Here is an 18596-nt window from a genome sequence, read left to right on the forward strand (position 1 = left end):
TCAAGATAATACCCGCCCACCGGAAGCAGCTTGCGAGAACAGATAGTCAGTATGGCTGCAATGGCTGTTATTGCTCACACACTAATTCGCAGAGTGGAATTGGAGAGCACCGCGATGAACCACCTAAGGGAACGGCCGCAAATACTGCCGCCTCCGCCTTGCTGTTCGGCCGCGCGGACCATGTCCGCCGTGGCTGCTTCTCCGACGCCAGTCCAGCCGTAGCGGACTGACGTCGACTTTGCGGTACCTGAACTCCCACGTCAGCCAGTCCTCAACCCCCGGTAACTGAACCCCTAGGGTGGGAAGCGCAATGAGATGCAACTTTTCGTCGGTAACAAAGTTTTTCATCCAGTTATAGCGCCCCATGCGGATCCGGCTGAGCTCCTCTCGCCACACGGCATCTTCTGCACGCTCGGCATCGGGAGCCTTGGGATACCACAGATGGGGCGGCCAGAAACTATCCCCGTCACCCTTTATGAGCGCACTGACGTCTGCTTGTGCGTAGATGGCCGGCAGCGTGTATCGGACCTTGCTCGGGGCGTGCACCTTGAGCAGCCGGGACAACCTGTCCCTGACATTGTCGTCGGCCAGAGATTCTCGGAAAGGTTTCTGGTGCTCTGCTTCAAACGGTGCGACGATTATCTTTACGGGGAAACTATTCTTGGTGCGGACCCAGTAGCGACCATCGTAAAGTTCCCATTCGTGCCATTTGGCCCGTTTGTAGAACTCCGCCGGCTCTTCCCAGCCCTCGGGAAGCGGCATCCACGCTCGTACCAACCGCGGCCGCGGCACGTTGGAAACGTAGGGCGCTCGTGCCAGCATCCAGCGAAGCGGCTGTGTCCCTAGTAGTGGAGTGAATTGTACACCGCAGATGACATAGGGCTTTGGCTCGACAGTTTTGAGAGCGTCCTCTCCTGTCAGTGATGGAAAGAGCATCGAGACCAGATGGCCCAACTGGGCTTCCTGGGTGATATCTTGTTCGGGCGTGACCATGGCAAGAAGCTTCCGGATCATACGAGCCGCAACAAGGCGATAGCGGTCCAGCCGCTTTTGGCGGCGGGCTACGGGACTTGAGCATCTCGCCGGCACAGTTGGAAGCGAGAACTGCGGCAGCTCCACCAAGACAGTGCCGGTAGCAGTCTCGAAGTTATGCATGACGACGAGCTTGAACATGCGCCTTGTCTCGGCCTCCTCGGCGGCCACCCTGGCTCGACACCGAGCCGACAAGTCAAGGAGGGCCGGCTTCTGCAGAGCTGTGGGTAGCTCGTGGTGCTTGACCATGTGCCTGACGGAATTTCTTATGGTCATGGTCTGGTCCGCATTAGTCGGGTCCTCGAACCAGGGTATGCCGTTCTCAACGCAGGTCGCGATGAGCCGGTCTTTGCTAAAGTGCAGCAGGGGCCGGAAAATGGAGATGCCGCCATCCTCCATGTCCAAGGGCGCCAGAGGAGGGGCGCGCTTACTCCCGCCTGCCCCGCCGTAGTATGCGTCGAGAAATGCCAAGTGGTCGTCCAGAGGCCGTATGCTCACTGCCATCTCGCGAGTCAGGGCGGCGTGATCGGCTTCTTCGCGCATTTCCCTCCTTATCCCCTTCCTCTGCGTGCTGGTGGGTATGTTGTTATGAAAAGGGTTCTTCTGTAATTGGTCGTCGACGAAGCCGCTTCGGTTAACCAGGTGCAAGTCATGGCACTCGGGAATGTCGGTAGCGCGGCGCATGCCTTGAAGTCCGCGGTAACCGTGACCCAATAGCAACCTCATCATCACCGTCTCGTACTGGTCGTCCTCGTGGTGGGCAGTGAAAATGGACGTCATTAACCACTTATGGGCCACAGTCCCAAGGCGGCGATAGCGGAGGCGGCGAGCCAGAGTCTCGACGTTGGGCAGGGTGCTAGGGTGGACGTCACTGGGGATGACTTCGTCCCAGCGAAGTCTCAGTAGGTGGGGTTTGACGGGATGAGTGTGCTTTGCGATGGCGCCGGCGACGCTCCTGGCCTCTTGCGAGCTGCCCTCGCGCAAGCCGTGGTCGACGACGAAGGCCCGGAAGCTGCTGAGGGGGTTGTCCGAGATCATGACGCCGCCAATCTTTGCTTTTTCCTTCTGGACGGTAGCGCAGAGGTGGGCCAAGGCCATGGAGTCGACCCCACCGCTAATGGCAAGAGCTGGTCGCAGAGAGGTAGAGAGAGTAAGACGTCAGGGCGGGCGCGTCAGATGGCCGGGGGGCCAATGCAATGCAAATACAAATACATACCGACTGGTCGTGGAACCTGCTCGCGGATGTGTTGGAAGCGCGGCGTGCATGTCGCCCGCAGTGCGTCGAGGAACTCATCGAGAGTGATGGCCCGCGCGGAGCGGTGCAGGACGGCTGGAATTGTGGTCATTCAATTGAAGCATGCGCTCGAGATGGCTATGGCGGGTTGTATGGGAGCGACGTCGGAGCCGCATCAGGTGGAAAAGACGCGGTCTGGACTTGCGACGAGATTTAACGAGAGGTAAGCTAAAGTAAGGTACCTTAGCTGCCGAGGAGGGAAGGAGCCAATGAGGTGGTGGGGATTTATTACGGAGCATTAAGGTAGTATGTACTGCGCTGTACCTGCTAGTGATGGCACAAGTGAACCGAAGACAGGCATCGGTTACGCTTTTGAACATAAACCGTTTTATTGGGTGCTTAGGTATCTAGGCATTAAAGCTATAAATAAATTAATCATTTGAAATGGGAAAGGCTAGTGCTCTTTATAAATCGATCTCTTTGTATAAGGAATTCTAAGATCTGTTTGAAATTGAATATCGGATAATAAGAAAACAGAGAGCATAAACGTCACGGTTTACCTTAGGCATGTACCTGAAGTGAACACGAGCGCATGGTGCTATTATACCACTGAAGAGGACTTATAGGTGAAGTTACTGTGGCCCTTGGGGTATATCAAGTCCTGTGAACCAGCCCGTTCAATGACTTCAAGAGCCTCCCTCGCATATCCCTAGATGGGTTCAGTCAGGGGTGCTGCCTTAGCTTATCGTAAAGTTACAGGGGTCAGACAAGGCAGTGAGCCCTGAAATCTCAGCCTAAAATTTAAGTTTCTGACCCAATGGAATAGAGTCCATGCACCATTGTCACGTCTGCCGTTTCCTAGCGGAGATGCAGAGCACGTAACAGTGCTCGGGAAGCCTTGAAAAAAACGGCTCAGCACCTAATTTTGCTCCTGCCTAGCAGACCGTTCCAACATTAGCTGATCTCAGGCTCTCAACAGGCAGGGACGGGAGTTCCCTGAGCGGGTAGTAGCATTTCACTCATCTCAGCTGCTGGGCTGTTCCCCAGTAAATAATTACACGCTCTCACAACCGTGACAAGCCGCGAAACCGAACTTCTTGAAGCCGAACTCAACCCCACCCAACCTACCGAACCCGGATCTGCAGCCAGACTTGCCCAAGGTACCGTGCGCCCCACGCACGTTCAACGACCGATCCCCAAACCCAATCGCGGCAGTACCTCATTTTTTTGTTTCGACCCGCCCGCCCCCCTCCCCCAATTAAAAAAAATCAAGAAGAGAAATGGCACAAACCCACGCGCCACCGCCGGCGTTCCAGACCGCGCTGGTCGCCGGCGCGCTGGCCGGCACGACGGTCGACCTCTCGCTGTTCCCGCTCGACACACTCAAGACGCGGCTGCAGTCGTCGCAGGGCTTCTTCGCGGCGGGCGGGTTCCGCGGCATCTACCGGGGGCTGGGGTCGGCGGTGGTGGGGAGCGCGCCGGGGGCGGCCTTCTTCTTCTACACGTACGAGGCGACCAAGGCGGCCGTGCTGGGGCCGTCGCCCACTGTGTCGCCCGTCGTCGGCCACATGCTCGCGGCGTCGCTGGGCGAGGTGGCCGCGTGCGCCGTGCGTGTGCCCACAGAGGTGGTCAAGCAGCGCGCCCAGGCCGGCCAGCACGGCGGGTCGTCGGGCGCCGCGCTGCGGGCCATCCTGACGCTGCGCGCGACGCCGGCGGGCCTGGCCGGCGTGTGGCGCGAGCTGTACCGCGGCTGGGGCATCACGGTGATGCGCGAGGTGCCGTTCACGGTGCTGCAGTTCCCACTGTGGGAGGCGCTCAAGGCGTGGGGGAGGGAGCGGCGCGAGCGGACGGGGCGCGGGCTACTGGGCGACGTCTACGTGTCGCGGCACGGAGGCGGCGGCGGCGGTGGACGCGAGGAGGTGGGCGCGGCCGAGTCGGCGCTGTACGGCAGTCTGGCGGGAGCCGTGGCGGCGGGCGTGACGACGCCGCTCGATGTGCTCAAGACGCGCGTCATGCTGAGCGCGCAACGCGAGAGCCTCGCCACCATTGTGCGCACCATCGTGCGCGACCACGGCGTGCGCCCCTTCTTCGCCGGCATTGGGCCCCGCGTCATGTGGATCAGCATCGGCGGCGCAATCTTCCTCGGGAGCTACCAGTGGGCTGTCAACACACTGGAGCCCAGGAGGCGGTCTATATGACCCTGACACCCCCTTTTCTCTATCGCCACTCGCCTTCACTTTTCACGCAGGGAGATAGATGGATCGACACTCCTCATGAACACCGAGTTATCAACACCCGGTTTAATACGGAGGCGGGAGTCTAGTCCGCGAATGCCGCTACACGCGGACGCCTAATATCTAGCCGACTTTAACGGGAACGACGACGCTCGGCGCTTCGCTTGTATGTACAATACAGTTACAACCTCCTCCATCATAAACGCACCCGACAGTTATCGAATACATATCCGGCGGCGCTTGGCTCCCTTCCCACGGCGTTTTCTCTGGCCCATAACCAGAGGCTCATATAGACTAGAGTTATGTACACTATCATCTAGAATAGACAATGTATATATGATAATACCCACTGAATATGCATACAATGCCGCTATCAGCACGGCAGCACATATGCGCGCACACAAACGCACAGGTGCAATGGCTTTGGAATTCTTCTGACACTCAAGCTGCTGCCGTCACTACTTGTCCCACGACTCTCATCGACTCAGGCTTGCTAGCCTCTTCGACAGGGTCTTCGACAGGCATTGGAATATGCTTCCTGCCATTCGCCTTGTAGTGGAGCACAATGTCGTTTCCGCCTTTCCACACGTGTGCCCGCAGGGTTGCTAGGCTCATTGTGATGGGTAGCAACTGCGAAATCAAAACATTAGTTCCATGGCTGGGGGCTTGGGGGCCTAGAGGTGGTGAGAGCTGGGTGTCAACACTTGGACCAAAACTCACCTGCTCGTTGCAATATAGCTCTAGATACTCCTCGGGCTTCAGGGCATCCGAGCCCGCAGCGTCACCATCTTCGCTCTCGGCAGGCGGGTCGATGCGTTCGGCCACGTAAGCCAAGATCTTCTTGACGCGTAGCATGCGATTAGCATTAAGGCGGTTATTCCCATCAGCCGCCGTAATGCTGGGCAGTTTGTCCTGCCAAGGGTGCAACACAAACGACACTTTGATCGGGTCCTTGGGCGGGATGGCGTTGAGAAGCAAGACCTCGCTCAACCACTGTGGGCCTCTCTGCTCAATGATGTCGGCGTCGGCCCCGACAGTCGCCACGGTCCCGCGGTACAACTCCGCAGACCCGCCTGACGTCTCCTCTTGGAGAATCACCTTGGTTCCCGTCGGCAGCTTAAGCACGGGGGTATCGTTGGGCAGGCTCGGGCAGATCCTGGTCTCGACCATGTTCTCGGGGTTCTCGGCCAGCTGCTTCTCATATTCGCTGTGAATCTTTTGGACCACGCCCAAGAAGTTATCCTCAAACTCCTTCTCGTGGTTGGATGAAGACTCGGACTCTTCGGCTTTCTCATCAACCACGGCAGGTTTTTCTGCGGCTGCGGTCGACGCTGAACGGCCAATCTTTTTACCGCCAAAAGAGGGCATTCCCATGCGGAATTTCTTCATCCCAAACGGCGCGCCTTTACCATTCCCGTCCTTGTCCTTTGCATCCTTATCCTTTTCTTTCTCTTTTTCCTTCTCCTTCTCCTTGTCCTTGCTGGTCTCGCCAGGTGTCTTGGCTGCCTTTTCTTCTGTCGGAGGAGGAACTTCGCTCGCCGGAGTCTGATTCGGCTTTGCTGTCTGATTTGCGTCAGGCGCGTGGATCGCGTCCGAAAAGTAGTCTTCCCTCTCGACCGATGGCCGGCTGACCTGGGATAACCGCTTGTCAAGCGGAGTCGTGAGCGAGTCGAGTATAGGGGGCAGCGGCGAGCCGGGCGTAGCCAATCCTATAGCAAACCCGGGCGTGACAGGTGGGTATTGTGATCCGTTGGCTCGTGGCGTCGGACCATCCGAGTCTAACGCGGCCCAACCATCTGACGGCGGTATCGATATCGCCAGTGGCGGGTTTCCCCGGCCAGTTACCAGTCTGTTCTCCACCGCTTCGTTGAGTTTCCACCTATGCGCCTCGTCGCGCCGTATCTCCTCGTCAATAAGATTCGCAAAGAGATATCGAAGAACCCACTTTCCAAGGTTTACTAGAAGCTTTGTTAGCAATACCGAGGATGGATAGGGCGGGCACTGGTGACGAATTACTCCTCTGGTCTTCCCTAAACTCGACCGGCTCATCCAATATCAACTCATCAGCGTACATCTCGGCGTCGAAGCAGTTGAAAGGTTCCAACACAACTGTCAAGTTTCCAGAGCTAGTGTCTATCGAGCACCAAGGAGCAACTGCCTCAAGGGTGTTAACATCTGGCACTACATCTTCCAGGTGTCTCTTCCCAAAACTCTTGATCGGTTGACACTAAGCAGGGTTAGCAGGCAGGCCAGAGGTGGACGAGAGGCCCTATGTGACGTCTCTCTCACCTGAATCAAATCCCACAACAACACATCACCAGCCGTATCCAACGTCAAAACCCGCCTCCTGTCGTTCAGTAGGCGGTGCTTTACGAGTCCGAATTGGCCTTCAATGGTTTCCTCGGGTAGGCCATGTACCGGTTCCACCTCGCTGGCTGCTGGTTCCACCAAGATTTCTGACCCCTTTCGCACGTGCGTCTTTATGGATGATTCATCCCCTTCCCGGCTGCTAATGGGCGGGAAAGTAGCTGTGTTTGATATCCGTAATATGGATTTCGCTGGGATTGTCTTCTTTGCAGACCCGTTTAGCGGAGGTGAGGGGACTGGAAGAGATGGGATTGAGCTCTCCCTGCTCCGGGTCGTCGCGATAGAGGCACGGTGCTGCCTGAAGACTTCGGGCAGCTGGATATCCGCAAGCGTGTCAATGTTGGCCCATCGGTTGATGGACGAGCGCGCAGTTGCCGTCCACATGCTGTCGCCGCAGGCCACCACTTTGCTGACGCCGTCATTCTCCTGGGCAACCGCCAAGGATAGACCATCATCCATCTCCCCCAGAGTTCCTCGAACGTCCGTCTTCACCACCAGGCCGGAGCGGTCGCTGCTGTAGAAGATGCCGAGTTCGGGATCGTCCGAGAAGAGGGACCACACGCTGTCGTTATGCATGGTCAACGTGTGCATGCACCGGCCGGCTGTGACGCTCCAGACTTTGACCGTCTGGTCCGAGCTCGCCGTCATGACCATGTCGCCCGAGTCATTCACCAGGATGGCGCGGATGTTGTCCGTGTGGCCGACGAATTTGGTGATACGCTTGCCCGTCTTGGGATCCCACAGCCGGACAATACTCTCGGGACCGCCACTGGCCAAAATGCCGGCGTTGACACCAAGGGCATAGACGCTGCCCTTCTCTGTCACCTCCTCGCCGCTGACGTCAATCTGGAGCGTCTGGCCACCCCCCGCCAGGTCCCACAGATAAATCTTGCGGTCAAGGCCGCCCGAGGCGACCCAGTTGGTGGACTGGTTGGGTGTCGCAACGCACTTGACGTAGTCGGCGTGCTGGCCAATGGTGGCAGGCTCCTGCGCGTTATGAGCAAGTGGCCGCCATAGCTTGATGAGTAGGTCGGACGAAGCCGATACGACGGCATTGTGATGCTGGGCGAGAACAATGTCGTTGATCCAGTGAGTATGCGCCTGTGTCTGGGCGCGGAACCGTGTCATGTGCCTCGGCCTGCCATTCGTGTGGGCCGGCGCGTCAACGGCAGCGGAGTGGCTTCCGGCGGGGGAGGCGACGAGTTCGTGGTTCAGGTTCCAGGCGCAGATGACGCCATCACGACCGCCTGAGTAGCTGTGGCAGTCGGTCAGCAAGAGGCCAGCCCAGGAGCACAAAGAGCGATTCCCGAGCTACATGTTGCGCAAGCAGCGTAGTGCCAAGCTCGAGATCGTAATTGGGGGCTTCTGGGGCAGCTCACAGGACGGCGTTGTCGCGGTCGACGGCTAAGCCATTGACGCCAAGCCGGTGGCCGCCTGGCGAGGAGTTGGGGAGCTCGAGAACTAACACAGGGCGTAGGCGCATCAGCTGGAGGCTCAACCATGTTGACAATACGGAGGCAGCGAACATTTAAGGTATGTAGTCCGGTTCTAAGCGCCTTCTGTTGATATCACAGGAGCGACGGCAAGAAAGCAATAAAACATGCGGGTGATGGGTTACACGACTACATGGCCGAGACAGGAAAAGGGGCTCTGATAGGGGACAGGCACAAAAAAAAAGACAGAAAGCCCGAGGACTTGAAAAAAGAAGACGCACCATAGCTTATCCTCTGGCGCGCTTTCTTGGCCATGTCGCGGACGGAGTGCAGTAGACGGTTATCATGCGCAGTGGAGGTACTCGACAGAATTGGCGCCGTCTCGCGCGCAGCGGGGGAGGGGGCGTTTCGCAGAGCTATCTATGTATCGCGTTTCGCTTGACCAGTCGAGGTATTTCAATGTCGCTGCGAGTGAGACTGAAACAGTTTGAGAGCTAAATGCCCTCTTCGCACACGGCAGGAGGTCCGGATTCTGGGTGCTGGCTCGAGTCAAGAGAGATCGGGTACGAGGTTGAGGTTGACTTCATCCCCAAGCATTAAGGGATGGATAGATGGATGGATGGGGAGACGCCAGCCAGTGCGTGCCACTCTAGAACCGCCTACAAAGCCCTAGGATCGCATCGGCTGGCTGAGTTAGGTTGGCACCCAGCAGCTGCAGGCCGTTAGCTTGCCCACCTGGGGCCTTCCCCAAGATAAAGTGGGGAGCTACCGGCTGCCCCACCTCTGGAATGGGGCCCTGGGGAGACTCATTGGACAGGACAGCGGGGAGGCAGGTGGTGGACCCCTGCCAACCTCCGGATACAGATACCCCTCGCTCAATAGATGCAAGTCATGGCGCCGCCAGGGGACTGGGCTCAGGATCTTAGACTCTAGACATGGAAGTTTAGCCGAAGTTCAATGTCTCGGCAGAACGACAACGACACTTCAAGTTCACGGCCAGGTCGACGACCAACAACCCAACTCTCTGGGTGCATAGGTTATTACCGCCCCCGAGTCGTGCATCTTATTCCGTCCATTCCCGTTTCAATTCCTTGCTTGACATTGTGCATACAATACATATTGTTCCCAGTGGGAGGGCCCTTGTGTTGTCCCAGCTGCGGTGCATGGTGAAGCCGCCGCCCACAGTCTAAAGTACGCCAGCGACTCGGCGCCAGTCGCGCCCGCGCCCTTCTTCAGCTTCATGCAGTACTGCCAGCCCGCCATTCCCATGCCGTCCGTATCGTGGTCATTGAGGCCGTAGCACACCGAGTGCATCATTTCATGGAATATCAGGCGCGGGATCAAAGTCTGGCCGATCCTGTCAATGTTCATCTTCTCGACGTTCGGTCCAAAGACTCTCGTCGCTTCGCTGCAACCACCCGCGGCACGGCAACCAGCTTCCCAAGTTCCTCCCTTCTTTTTTCTCTCAGCACTGAATTTCCGCTCGTTCTTCATTCCTGTTATGTACAGCCCTCGCGGTTCAGCGCAAAGATTCGTGGTGCATTAGACTCGGTAATGCAGAGTCTCGCACTCGAATGATGCCCCAGGGCCCACAAGAATCAAGGACTCTCAAGTTTTGGCATGCCATGCCGTTGTGCCTATTTCTCTCTCTCCTTTGTACCTTGGGTCGTGTCCTCTCCCTTCTCTCTCGAGCCGCCGAACGGCGGCGGCGAGATGGCAAATGCCGCCACCTGGTCGGCGAGGTTGTCGGGGCTCTCAATGCCTCGGTCAACGAAGATAGTCAGCCGTCGTCGATCCGCTAGTGCGACCGCCGCCTGGTCTGGAGACATGACTGTAGGGTCAAAGGCTGGGAGCTCCTCGGGACTGCTGGTATGAGTATTGTCCTGCAGCTTGTCCTGCGGCATCTTGATCGCGGAGTTGACCTGCGGATTGGTTTGCAAATTGTTCTGTGACATGTTCTGCGGGTTTCTCTGCGGTTTCTCGATTCTGGGGTTCATGTCTTTGCTTGTTGTTAGCCCCTCCTTGTCTCTTTCTGGCCAGTTTGTTCCTATGTCTCCTTACTCGTCGCCACAGCCGCCTCGTACGGGTTCATCATTGACACATATCCAAATTGTGAGGCTGGGGTGTCGAGTCTCGGAATTATTCTGCCTATAGGTTGTCTGTTAGCCCAGGAATATCGCTTTCTCCTCGGGCTAAGGGGGCCCTTATTCACCTCGGCCCTCTGCATATACCGATGCCTCGGAGACATTTCGTCGTCGTTCCTGGTACTCGACACGGGGGCAGATGCGCGGCACAGGAGGCGCCGAGGTTGCCATGGGGGGGATGTCAGGTCTGGGTCTTGATCCCACCGGCGGCGCCGGGTAACCAGGGGCTGCGCGATTGACTCGTCTCGGATCGACAGCACCGCGCGCTGACCGTCGATTGGGACTGGACCAGTTGTGGCCTGCTTGAATTTATTAGCATCACTACATTCGTGCTTGCTTCGGGGTCGCCTCGGCATCGCAAGACTCACGGAATGGAGGAGGTTGTGGGTAGCCCCCAGGAACGCCTCTGTCCGATGTGGTACGGCGAGGCCTAACCATGGGGAAGTCGGTCCCTCCTATACCTAATTTCAGCGTGCGAGTCGTACGGCGGTGACCTTGCAGGTCATTTTTAGGGTCCCACTGACTGGTCACATCCCCGAGGATGCCCTCCATCTCCTCGATCGACTGCATGGTCAAGTTCCGCGAAGTGCGACCTGGCCGTCGAGTTAGCAGGCATATTCGGCGCAGCAAAACGCCGGGAGAGAAATGAAGGTGACTCGAGGGCGCGTCTTCGCAGACCGAAACCACGTACTCGAGGAAAACATTGTGGTGAGCGAACAGAAGACGGAAATGAAACCGGGTGCCCGGGGTCGCACGCGTGGACCTGGAGTGCGGTGTTGAGATGAGAGAAGAAAGAATGGAAGGTGCCGGCACTGTGTGACGTGTTCGCAGAAATCTAGCGGACCGGTTCATCGCACATTCAAGATGAAAAGGTCGAGCTGTGCAAGGAGGGCGGCGGGGAAAGGCTTGAAAGCACCGGCAACAGCTCTGGCAACATTTCTCAGTGCCCAGGCCGTTCGCATAAGACTTTCACACGGTGACAAATGTGAGGATACTGTCACAGGCTGTTCAAGATGCAATAAACACACAGTTTTTTATACATCATTTTCGAGTCTTCCTGCCTCAAACTACCTAGGCATGCCAGAGAACTGGAACTCGAAAATGAAATAGTATATGGGATACAAAACATGAAGCAAACAATGAAGACAATTTCATTCAGAAATACGCTACTACTGGAAAGAACTCTAGCTGACAATAGAACCCGGTGACTCTCGTCTCACCGTCACCTCAGCTTAGTGACCATTCTCTCTCACACCTACGGCTCATTCTTCTTTACTCTCGGCGACCGTCGTCAGGCAAGATGTTCTGGAACTTTCAGAGGACAAGGGTTTACTTACGCCAGAAGCCTCCCGTTTCTTGCAGTCACCACACATGCTAGCCACCGGCCTTGAAGCATACCTCGCGTTTGGGCACCCGAGACTTCTCACGGGGGCCTTGTTCTCCGTGTCTGGTAAGAGTTTTGGCCGATTGATGTAGTTGCTGGCGTGGTCCTCTGGTAGGCCCGTCACCAGCGGGCAGGCGTGTGTGTTTTGGTAGATTTTGGGCTACACTCCGAAAAGAGGGCGTAGATGAGGTTGCACATTTTGTTAAATGTGTCTGAAGAATGATGTGTATCCGGTGATATAGAGATGCCTCGGGGCATTCAGTCTTTGTCGATGTTAATTTTCTTTGACTGTGCTTCCTCTTGGGGGTTTTCTTTGTCTGTTTCTAGATCGTCGCTCGATCGCCAAATAAATAACATATAGCATCTTCACTCGAGATGCAGATTCTTACATTAAGAGATTCTTCAGGGGTTTATATGACCAAAAATTCAAAAGCTTATAGGCTATTGGTCTTCAGAGAGTTTTCTTTTTCAAAGGCACGCCCAAGCAAACAACAAACTTACCTTAACTATGCTTTTGTTCAGGTACATACGGTACTCAGAGAAGGAGCTTTGTTCAACCAATTTTCGAGCCCACGCAAAGTGACAAGACGAGTCTTCCAGAAAGTAGCTGCTGTTGTGCTAAAATAGCCGTGAAGCTCCCTTGTGGTTTCAGGCACTTCTTACAGACTTCCAACGCTGATAGGTCTTGGATCAGATGTACGTCAGTCTCCAAATAAAAAGGGACTGGTCAATTCCCCAAGTCCAATCCCTCCATGGTTCTTGGCTTGCCTGGGAAGAATACGGATTATGGTAAATAAACTGGCCAAGAAAAGCTTCTGCTGTCTCTCAGAACAACTTTTCAGATCTACCGCAATTTAAGAAGCAGTAAACATTTAGAGATTGAACTAAACGGGCACAATACATCTTCACCTTTAAATCTTGCCGTAACCTCCAATAGTTACCATCTCCGATACTGTAGCTGAGAAAGCCAGATTGCGGAAGGCTCAGGCGGAAACCAAACCTACCAAATCTCATAGGTCAACCAAATATATCTCGAGACCTCATACAGCCCCCATTCTCCCACCACCTCCAACCCCTGATAAACTCCTCTGGCCAATTTCTCCTTGTTCCCACTACCAGACCCACAGACAGCAACAACAACATCATCATCATCTCCTACCACCACGCGTGAAAAGGAGACCGTGTGTCGCAGAATCACCAATGCCTTCATCTGCACCCTCTGCCAGAGGACAACACTCGGGCAGCCAGAGGTGCAGAGGTGCGCTCAGTTGGAGCGCCGCTGCGAGACACCGATGCAGGTCAACGGGGGGCGGTGGTTCTTCTTCTGCCCTTCACAGCCGCGGCGCCAGGTTGTTTTCACACGGGAACGCCGCCTCAGGACCGAGCGGTGCTGATACTGCGTGACGCGCGAGTACATCTTCCACTATCAGCTTGTCAGCTAGTGGGCGTCTGCTGAGGAGTAAAAAACCGAAGCCGGCGTGTTATGAGGTGATACAACCTTGCCTGCCTACTCCCCACTCCCCTCAGTTTATTTCTCTTTCGTTCAAAACGGCGAAAGACTAAATACTAGAATAAAATATAGCTACGAGATTGTCACGATATTGATTGATGCCCATCTCAAGTATCTCCTACGGTACCCCAGTAAAGAACATGAAAATATATATAATCCCCAGTTTGAACGGCCCAAGACTGGCAGCTGGAAGAAAAATAAATACAAGCATAACTTCATACGCCATGGAAAGAGGGAGAAGAGATTAGTAGTCACGGGCGTGGGTTAACTACTACCCACTAAGGACCAAGTACGTACGCCAGCTACTCAACGGGCCACGGACTTTATTGATCCCGTAAACAGTGGCGCACACACAATGGCATAGTGGCTGACTGGCTACGCATAATACTAAAATAATGAAACGGGCATCGGGCGCAGGTGTATGGCAGCATGTTAACATCAGATATAATTTCCTAACTAAAATGATATGGAATATACCGCTGTCACGGAAATAGGGAGTTTGCGACGCAATCGAAATAACCAATATTGACAACGGATTGCGAGGGAAAAGAGGAGAGAAGTCATGGCAAGGTCGTAGTTGGGGAAATTTTACTAGGTAGGCATGTATTGACGGATTTGGGCACATTTAAGGGCAACTTTTTTTACACGTTAAATGTTGCTGATAAAAGAACTGGCTAGGGCAGGTACTCTAAGCCCCCCTCGGCGCATACCTATGTGAAAACGAAGAATCCAAGGTTTCCAACTGGCATAATCGGTGGAGATACATATCAACTGGATCAGCTGCTCGTCCGGTCTCAATACTTTGACGTGATACTGGCTTATTTGTCAGAGGGGTATCGGCCGAAACATCGCCACCGGGAGTGGTAGGCGGTGCACCAGGAGTAGACGCAATGGAACCAGGCTGCTAGTCTGGATCCGAGCGCAGCTCGTCACGCCTCTTCCCCTGCTTGGGAGTCTTGTGCTTCTTGGACGACTCTGTGGCCGAAAGCAACAGTTGCTTATCTGCTCTACCAAAATACTGATATATAAGGTAAAACCGTATAGTTGGGTGACACGTCCCCGAAAAAAGAAAGCTCCGCCTGCCAAGAGATATTCTTTAAAATTCGTCTGCTAAACTGAAATAACTAAAAGTAGAAACGAGAGAAAAGATATCGCTGATGTGGCCGTATTCAAGTCCGCAAGGACCGCATGGACTCCATCCAAAAAAGAAAGTCGTCGATGGCATAGCATTCCCCACCGCACCCTCTAGCTTCTTGTAAATATCTTCTCTTCCTGGTCCTACCAGCTAAATTCAAACGCACGGCATTCGTTAAACATGAATTGAACCGAGAAGCCTGCGAAAGGGTCTCTCGGTCTAAGAGAGAGCTCAAGGAGATCCGACCAGAATTTTCACATTCCCAGAAGTTGCCTTGGCCGAAACTTCACCGCCACCCCCATCACCCTTTCGGGCAAAAAGGCTCTTGCCAATGCCCCCCCAATCGTTGCGAGACTTGACAATCCTGACGTCCTTACCATATACAGAGAGGCTCCCGCTCATCGTCTCCAGCGCGATGTCACCTTCCCACGATGCCGGGTATTGCAAGCGGATGTCGGCTGAAGTCGTGATATGCTCGCTATAGAGACAGCGCAGAGCAGAGACATCTTCTGCCCGTTCCTGTACCTCTTTCTCCCTCCCAGAGATGGACGAGTAGGGGTCATCGTTACCAATCTTTCCAATAGAAGAATAATCGGGCTGATCTTCTCCTTCGGCCCCAGGAACTCCAGCAGGTCGTGAGGGGGCAGAGGGCGGCGAGGGTGGAGACGGGGGAGCAGGAGGCGACGGCGCGGAAGGCAAATCGACATATATCCCCTTAATACCGTCAAACCACAGCGGGTCCAGAATCGTGATATCGGTGGTGCCGCTGGTGGTCGTTGTCTTCAAGTAGATATTCTTGCCGCCAGATTCGGCCAGCGAAGAATCGAGGACTGGGAGCATGTCGACGTTGATCCCACCACTTGTCGACTTGATCAAAGCAGTGGAACTGAAGGCGACAGAGCCTTTCAAGTGCCCGCTCGTTGAGTGGACTTCGACGCGGTAATCCCGAGGCGGTACAGTTGCTTCAGCCTGTCTGTAACCAGCTTGATCATGGGCCAAAGAGTGTGAAGCCGAAAAGGCTTCTGTTGCGGCAAAAATGGGTTCCCGAAATTCGATGTCCCCAGACAAGGACTTGAGATAAAGTGCGGCTGGGTTTAGGGTCTCCTTGTCCACCTCCTTTGGTTCGATGGACACTTTGATGGTGCCCGACGTAGTACGAATTCCCAGATAGTCATACAATGGCCAAGATCCCCTGATCGAAGCTGAAATGGTCTCTACCTCGATTTTGCGCGAATCCAGGTTGAATGTGACGGGGGAGCCGATATCAATAAGTTTTTCGTCATGGGAATAACTACCCGAGGATGCAGCGGTGATAGAGCCAACAACACTCGCCAGATTTGTTGCTTGTAACACTTTGAGCGACAGGTTGTCCATTAGCTTGATGTCGAGATGGATGGTTTGGATGTCGAGTTTTTCCAGGACCGCATCCCTGGGAACCCAAACGGTGGCTTGAATCTTCATGCAGGGCCGCGAATTGGTTTCAGTCCAGGAGACGCCGCGAGGTACAAGCACGGCCAGCCGCTGCTTTTCGGCATCCCACTCGGTGATGAGGTTGAGGCTGTCGTGGTTGACAATGGTTTCGACGACGACAGACGAGCCGGGCGTTCCATACCCGGTACTGCGGACGATGACTGTTCCTTGGACGTGGATATCATGGTCATAGTGGCCTCCTTCCTTGGTGACGTCTTGGAGGAAAGTGAATTGCTTTTCGGCATCGGCATCAAAGGAAAGGCCGAAGGTTTGCGTAGAACGCTCGATCTGAGTATCTTTGCACATTGGTGATTGCCAACGAAATTTTCTATCGTCAAGCTCAGGATAACCCGTGTGAGGCTGCTCAGGGGTGGCGCCGGTATCTTCGTTGGGGCTCTTGCCAGGTCGATTTTGTCCTAGTCCCCCGTTGTTACGTTGTCCCTGAGAGCAGTATCAGCGTGTGTATTGTGAGAAGAAGGCTTGAGGTCTAGTGAGAAGAAGGCTTGAGGCTTGTGAGGATGATGGGCTGGGAGGTGATGTATGGATATATAGATGAGGAGCAACATGGCTTGCGTAGGTCGGTGACGCAAGACTTGTCGTGATAGATGCGGATTCATATGCGCCAGAGCAGGATGTGGTCAGATTCTACAACAGGATGAAATGAACTTACCTGATCCATTCCGGCAATGAGACTCGTGAGAATGCCGGCTGCCATGAGAATAGCAAACAGTCCGAGCAACAATACTTTCCATTTTCTCACGTTCCGGGATGATAGGCGTCTCTTTATACGATCCCTCCACAGAGGGACTATCTCAGTTGGGCGTGTCTCGGAATGCCCCACCATGCTCTCAGGGTCGTGAGCTAAAAGAAGCTCTGATTCTTGGGAGGTGCCCATGACTTCAGGTGAGTGGATGATGGTCTGGGGAAAGGTACCGTAGGGTCTCGTGGAGCTGTCGCTGCCTTGCCGGGAGCTCGTCGGTGAGGTAGGCGACGGAGTATATGCGGGCGGGGCCTCCCTGGGCGAGAAGAATGAGCGCTCGTTGTACGCAACCCGACGCGGAGTAAGAGGTGGGTAGAATGGCGCTGTCGATCGAGAGTACGAAGCCGTTGACGACGACGACGACGACGACGACGCCTGGTTGTAGACGGCTGAGTCTGGGCGATGATAGGCCGAGCTAGGAGCCGAACGGGACGGCGGCGAGGAGTAGATGGACGATGAGGTGGCTCTAGAAGCCGGGGCTGGCTGAAACGAATAGTCTGACGGGGCAGCGGCAAAGGGATCTCTGTTTGCTAGCCGTTCCTCGTCCGCCTCACGTGCCTTGCTCTCGGCCGTGGTCCGCTGTGAGAGAGACGGGTCGTCAACCCAGACGTTCGGTATGTAGGGCACATTGGATGACGTTGCAGCAGCAGCAGCAGCAGCAGCAGCAGCAGCAGCAGCAACCGGTGCCGCGTGGGATGAAACAGAAGGCGCCGCGTGGAAGTACCCATCGGCTGGGGAGAGGACTTGGGCCTCTTCGTCGTCGACATCTGAGCTCTCCCCGGGTCCGTCGCCTTCTAGACCAGCTTGTGGATATTGGGACGTCCCCTGGCTGCCGATCTGGCTGCCGAGCTCGGGCTGATTCAGGCCATCGTCGTCAGCAAACTCGATATCCGACTCATCGTCGACCATCGAGTAGAGGTTGTCCGAATATGGATAGGCCATGGCGTTTTGAAACGCCTTGGCGTGTTCCTGCCAAAAACACTGAAACCCGCGCCAAGTCCAAAGGCAACTGCAACTGCCTCTGTCTCTTTAAGCACCCGTGCACCGCTATCCAAGAATACTGTGCATGTACAACACTACAGGTACTGTCTTCTTTGAGCCAGACTTGTGTAACAATGGTGGCAAATTTGTAACAGATATGAGCACTCGGCAAGAGCGCGGTGCAACTGATGGATGAGATAGGCAAACTACGACGACGATAAAGTCATACGAATTGAGACGCAGATTGAAGCTTGGAAAGGAGATGAGGAGGGGCAAGAGAGAGAGAGAGGGGGGGGGGGGTTGTGTGTTGAAGTCTAGAAACGTGCAACTAGAGCAAGGCTTGGAGTCATCCAGCGACACGGAATGAGGGGTAAAAAGATTCCGATGATGCGTTGCGTGCCTTCCTGGGTTGTATTATACATACAAGAGCCTCGTCAGCAGCGCACACCCTCACCGGTCCTCGCACACTCAGGCAACCGTTGAATTCCTCTAGGGCTGCTGCTACCCCGGCGAGGAGGCTGGATCGATCCTACCTCGACCAGTTCGCTTCTGGCGTGCTGGTTGTCTGGCCGCCTCAAGGTGTTGGGGCAAAAAACAAGAATCTGGAAAGAGCAATCATTGGCCTGGCATCTGCAGCATGGTGGCAATCGACCTGGCCAGCTTTCTCGTCCAGGTCAAGAGTGTGCCGTATTAGGAAGCTGCGAAGCAAAAGCGCTAGGCGTGGGATTCGTGATGTGCGAACGCCTTTTTAGCGGCACATGAATTTTGTAGGGAAAGTGTATGCACCCGCACGTAATTGGGTCGCTCGGGCGGGTATTAGCCGTTGCGTTGCCCGTCAACTTACGAATCAGCCCACGACGCCTGCATCGTGCAGTGTTCACAGAAAGCTGCTTATGGGTTGATAACTTGAAG

At 55.1% G+C, this 18596-nt stretch overlaps 5 protein-coding genes across 5 annotated transcripts; 1 reads left to right on the forward strand and 4 right to left on the reverse strand.

The window, feature by feature from the left end:
- Nucleotides 1–123: 123 nt before the first annotated feature.
- Nucleotides 124–2378, reverse strand: B0T26DRAFT_742564 (uncharacterized protein; the record flags this gene model as incomplete). Its single annotated transcript, XM_060444137.1, has 3 exons — nucleotides 124–321; nucleotides 490–2159; nucleotides 2249–2378. 3 exons carry the CDS (start codon nucleotides 2376–2378, stop codon nucleotides 124–126), a joined length of 1998 nt encoding a protein of 665 aa, XP_060292253.1.
- Nucleotides 2379–3124: 746 nt separating this feature from the next.
- Nucleotides 3125–4464, forward strand: B0T26DRAFT_859320 (mitochondrial carrier domain-containing protein; the record flags this gene model as incomplete). The annotated part of the gene is made up of 2 exons (XM_060447727.1): nucleotides 3125–4137; nucleotides 4186–4464. The coding sequence occupies exons 1-2, from the start codon at nucleotides 3547–3549 to the stop codon at nucleotides 4462–4464; spliced, it is 870 nt and encodes a 289-aa protein (XP_060292254.1). The 5' UTR covers nucleotides 3125–3546.
- A 301-nt stretch (nucleotides 4465–4765) lies between these two features.
- On the reverse strand, nucleotides 4766–8195 carry B0T26DRAFT_387808 (uncharacterized protein). The gene is made up of 4 exons (XM_060434745.1): nucleotides 6790–8195; nucleotides 6517–6727; nucleotides 5221–6458; nucleotides 4766–5130 (listed from the first exon to the last, which is right to left on the reverse strand). Exons 1-4 carry the CDS (start codon nucleotides 7993–7995, stop codon nucleotides 4942–4944), a joined length of 2844 nt encoding a protein of 947 aa, XP_060292255.1. The 5' UTR covers nucleotides 7996–8195; the 3' UTR covers nucleotides 4766–4941.
- Nucleotides 8196–9275: 1080 nt separating this feature from the next.
- Nucleotides 9276–10023, reverse strand: B0T26DRAFT_387838 (uncharacterized protein). Its single transcript, XM_060434746.1, has one exon. It carries the CDS (start codon nucleotides 9792–9794, stop codon nucleotides 9384–9386), a length of 411 nt encoding a protein of 136 aa, XP_060292256.1. The 5' UTR covers nucleotides 9795–10023; the 3' UTR covers nucleotides 9276–9383.
- Nucleotides 10024–14704: 4681 nt separating this feature from the next.
- On the reverse strand, nucleotides 14705–17645 carry B0T26DRAFT_652867 (uncharacterized protein; the record flags this gene model as incomplete). Its single annotated transcript, XM_060438405.1, has 3 exons — nucleotides 14705–14979; nucleotides 15043–16339; nucleotides 16593–17645. 3 exons carry the CDS (start codon nucleotides 17643–17645, stop codon nucleotides 14705–14707), a joined length of 2625 nt encoding a protein of 874 aa, XP_060292257.1.
- Between the last annotated feature and the right edge of the window lie 951 nt (nucleotides 17646–18596).

The sequence above is a fragment of the Lasiosphaeria miniovina genome (assembly GCF_030549165.1).
Source record: "Lasiosphaeria miniovina strain SMH2392-1A chromosome Unknown B0T26scaffold_6, whole genome shotgun sequence".
Taxonomy (NCBI): Eukaryota; Fungi; Ascomycota; class Sordariomycetes; order Sordariales; family Lasiosphaeriaceae; genus Lasiosphaeria; species Lasiosphaeria miniovina.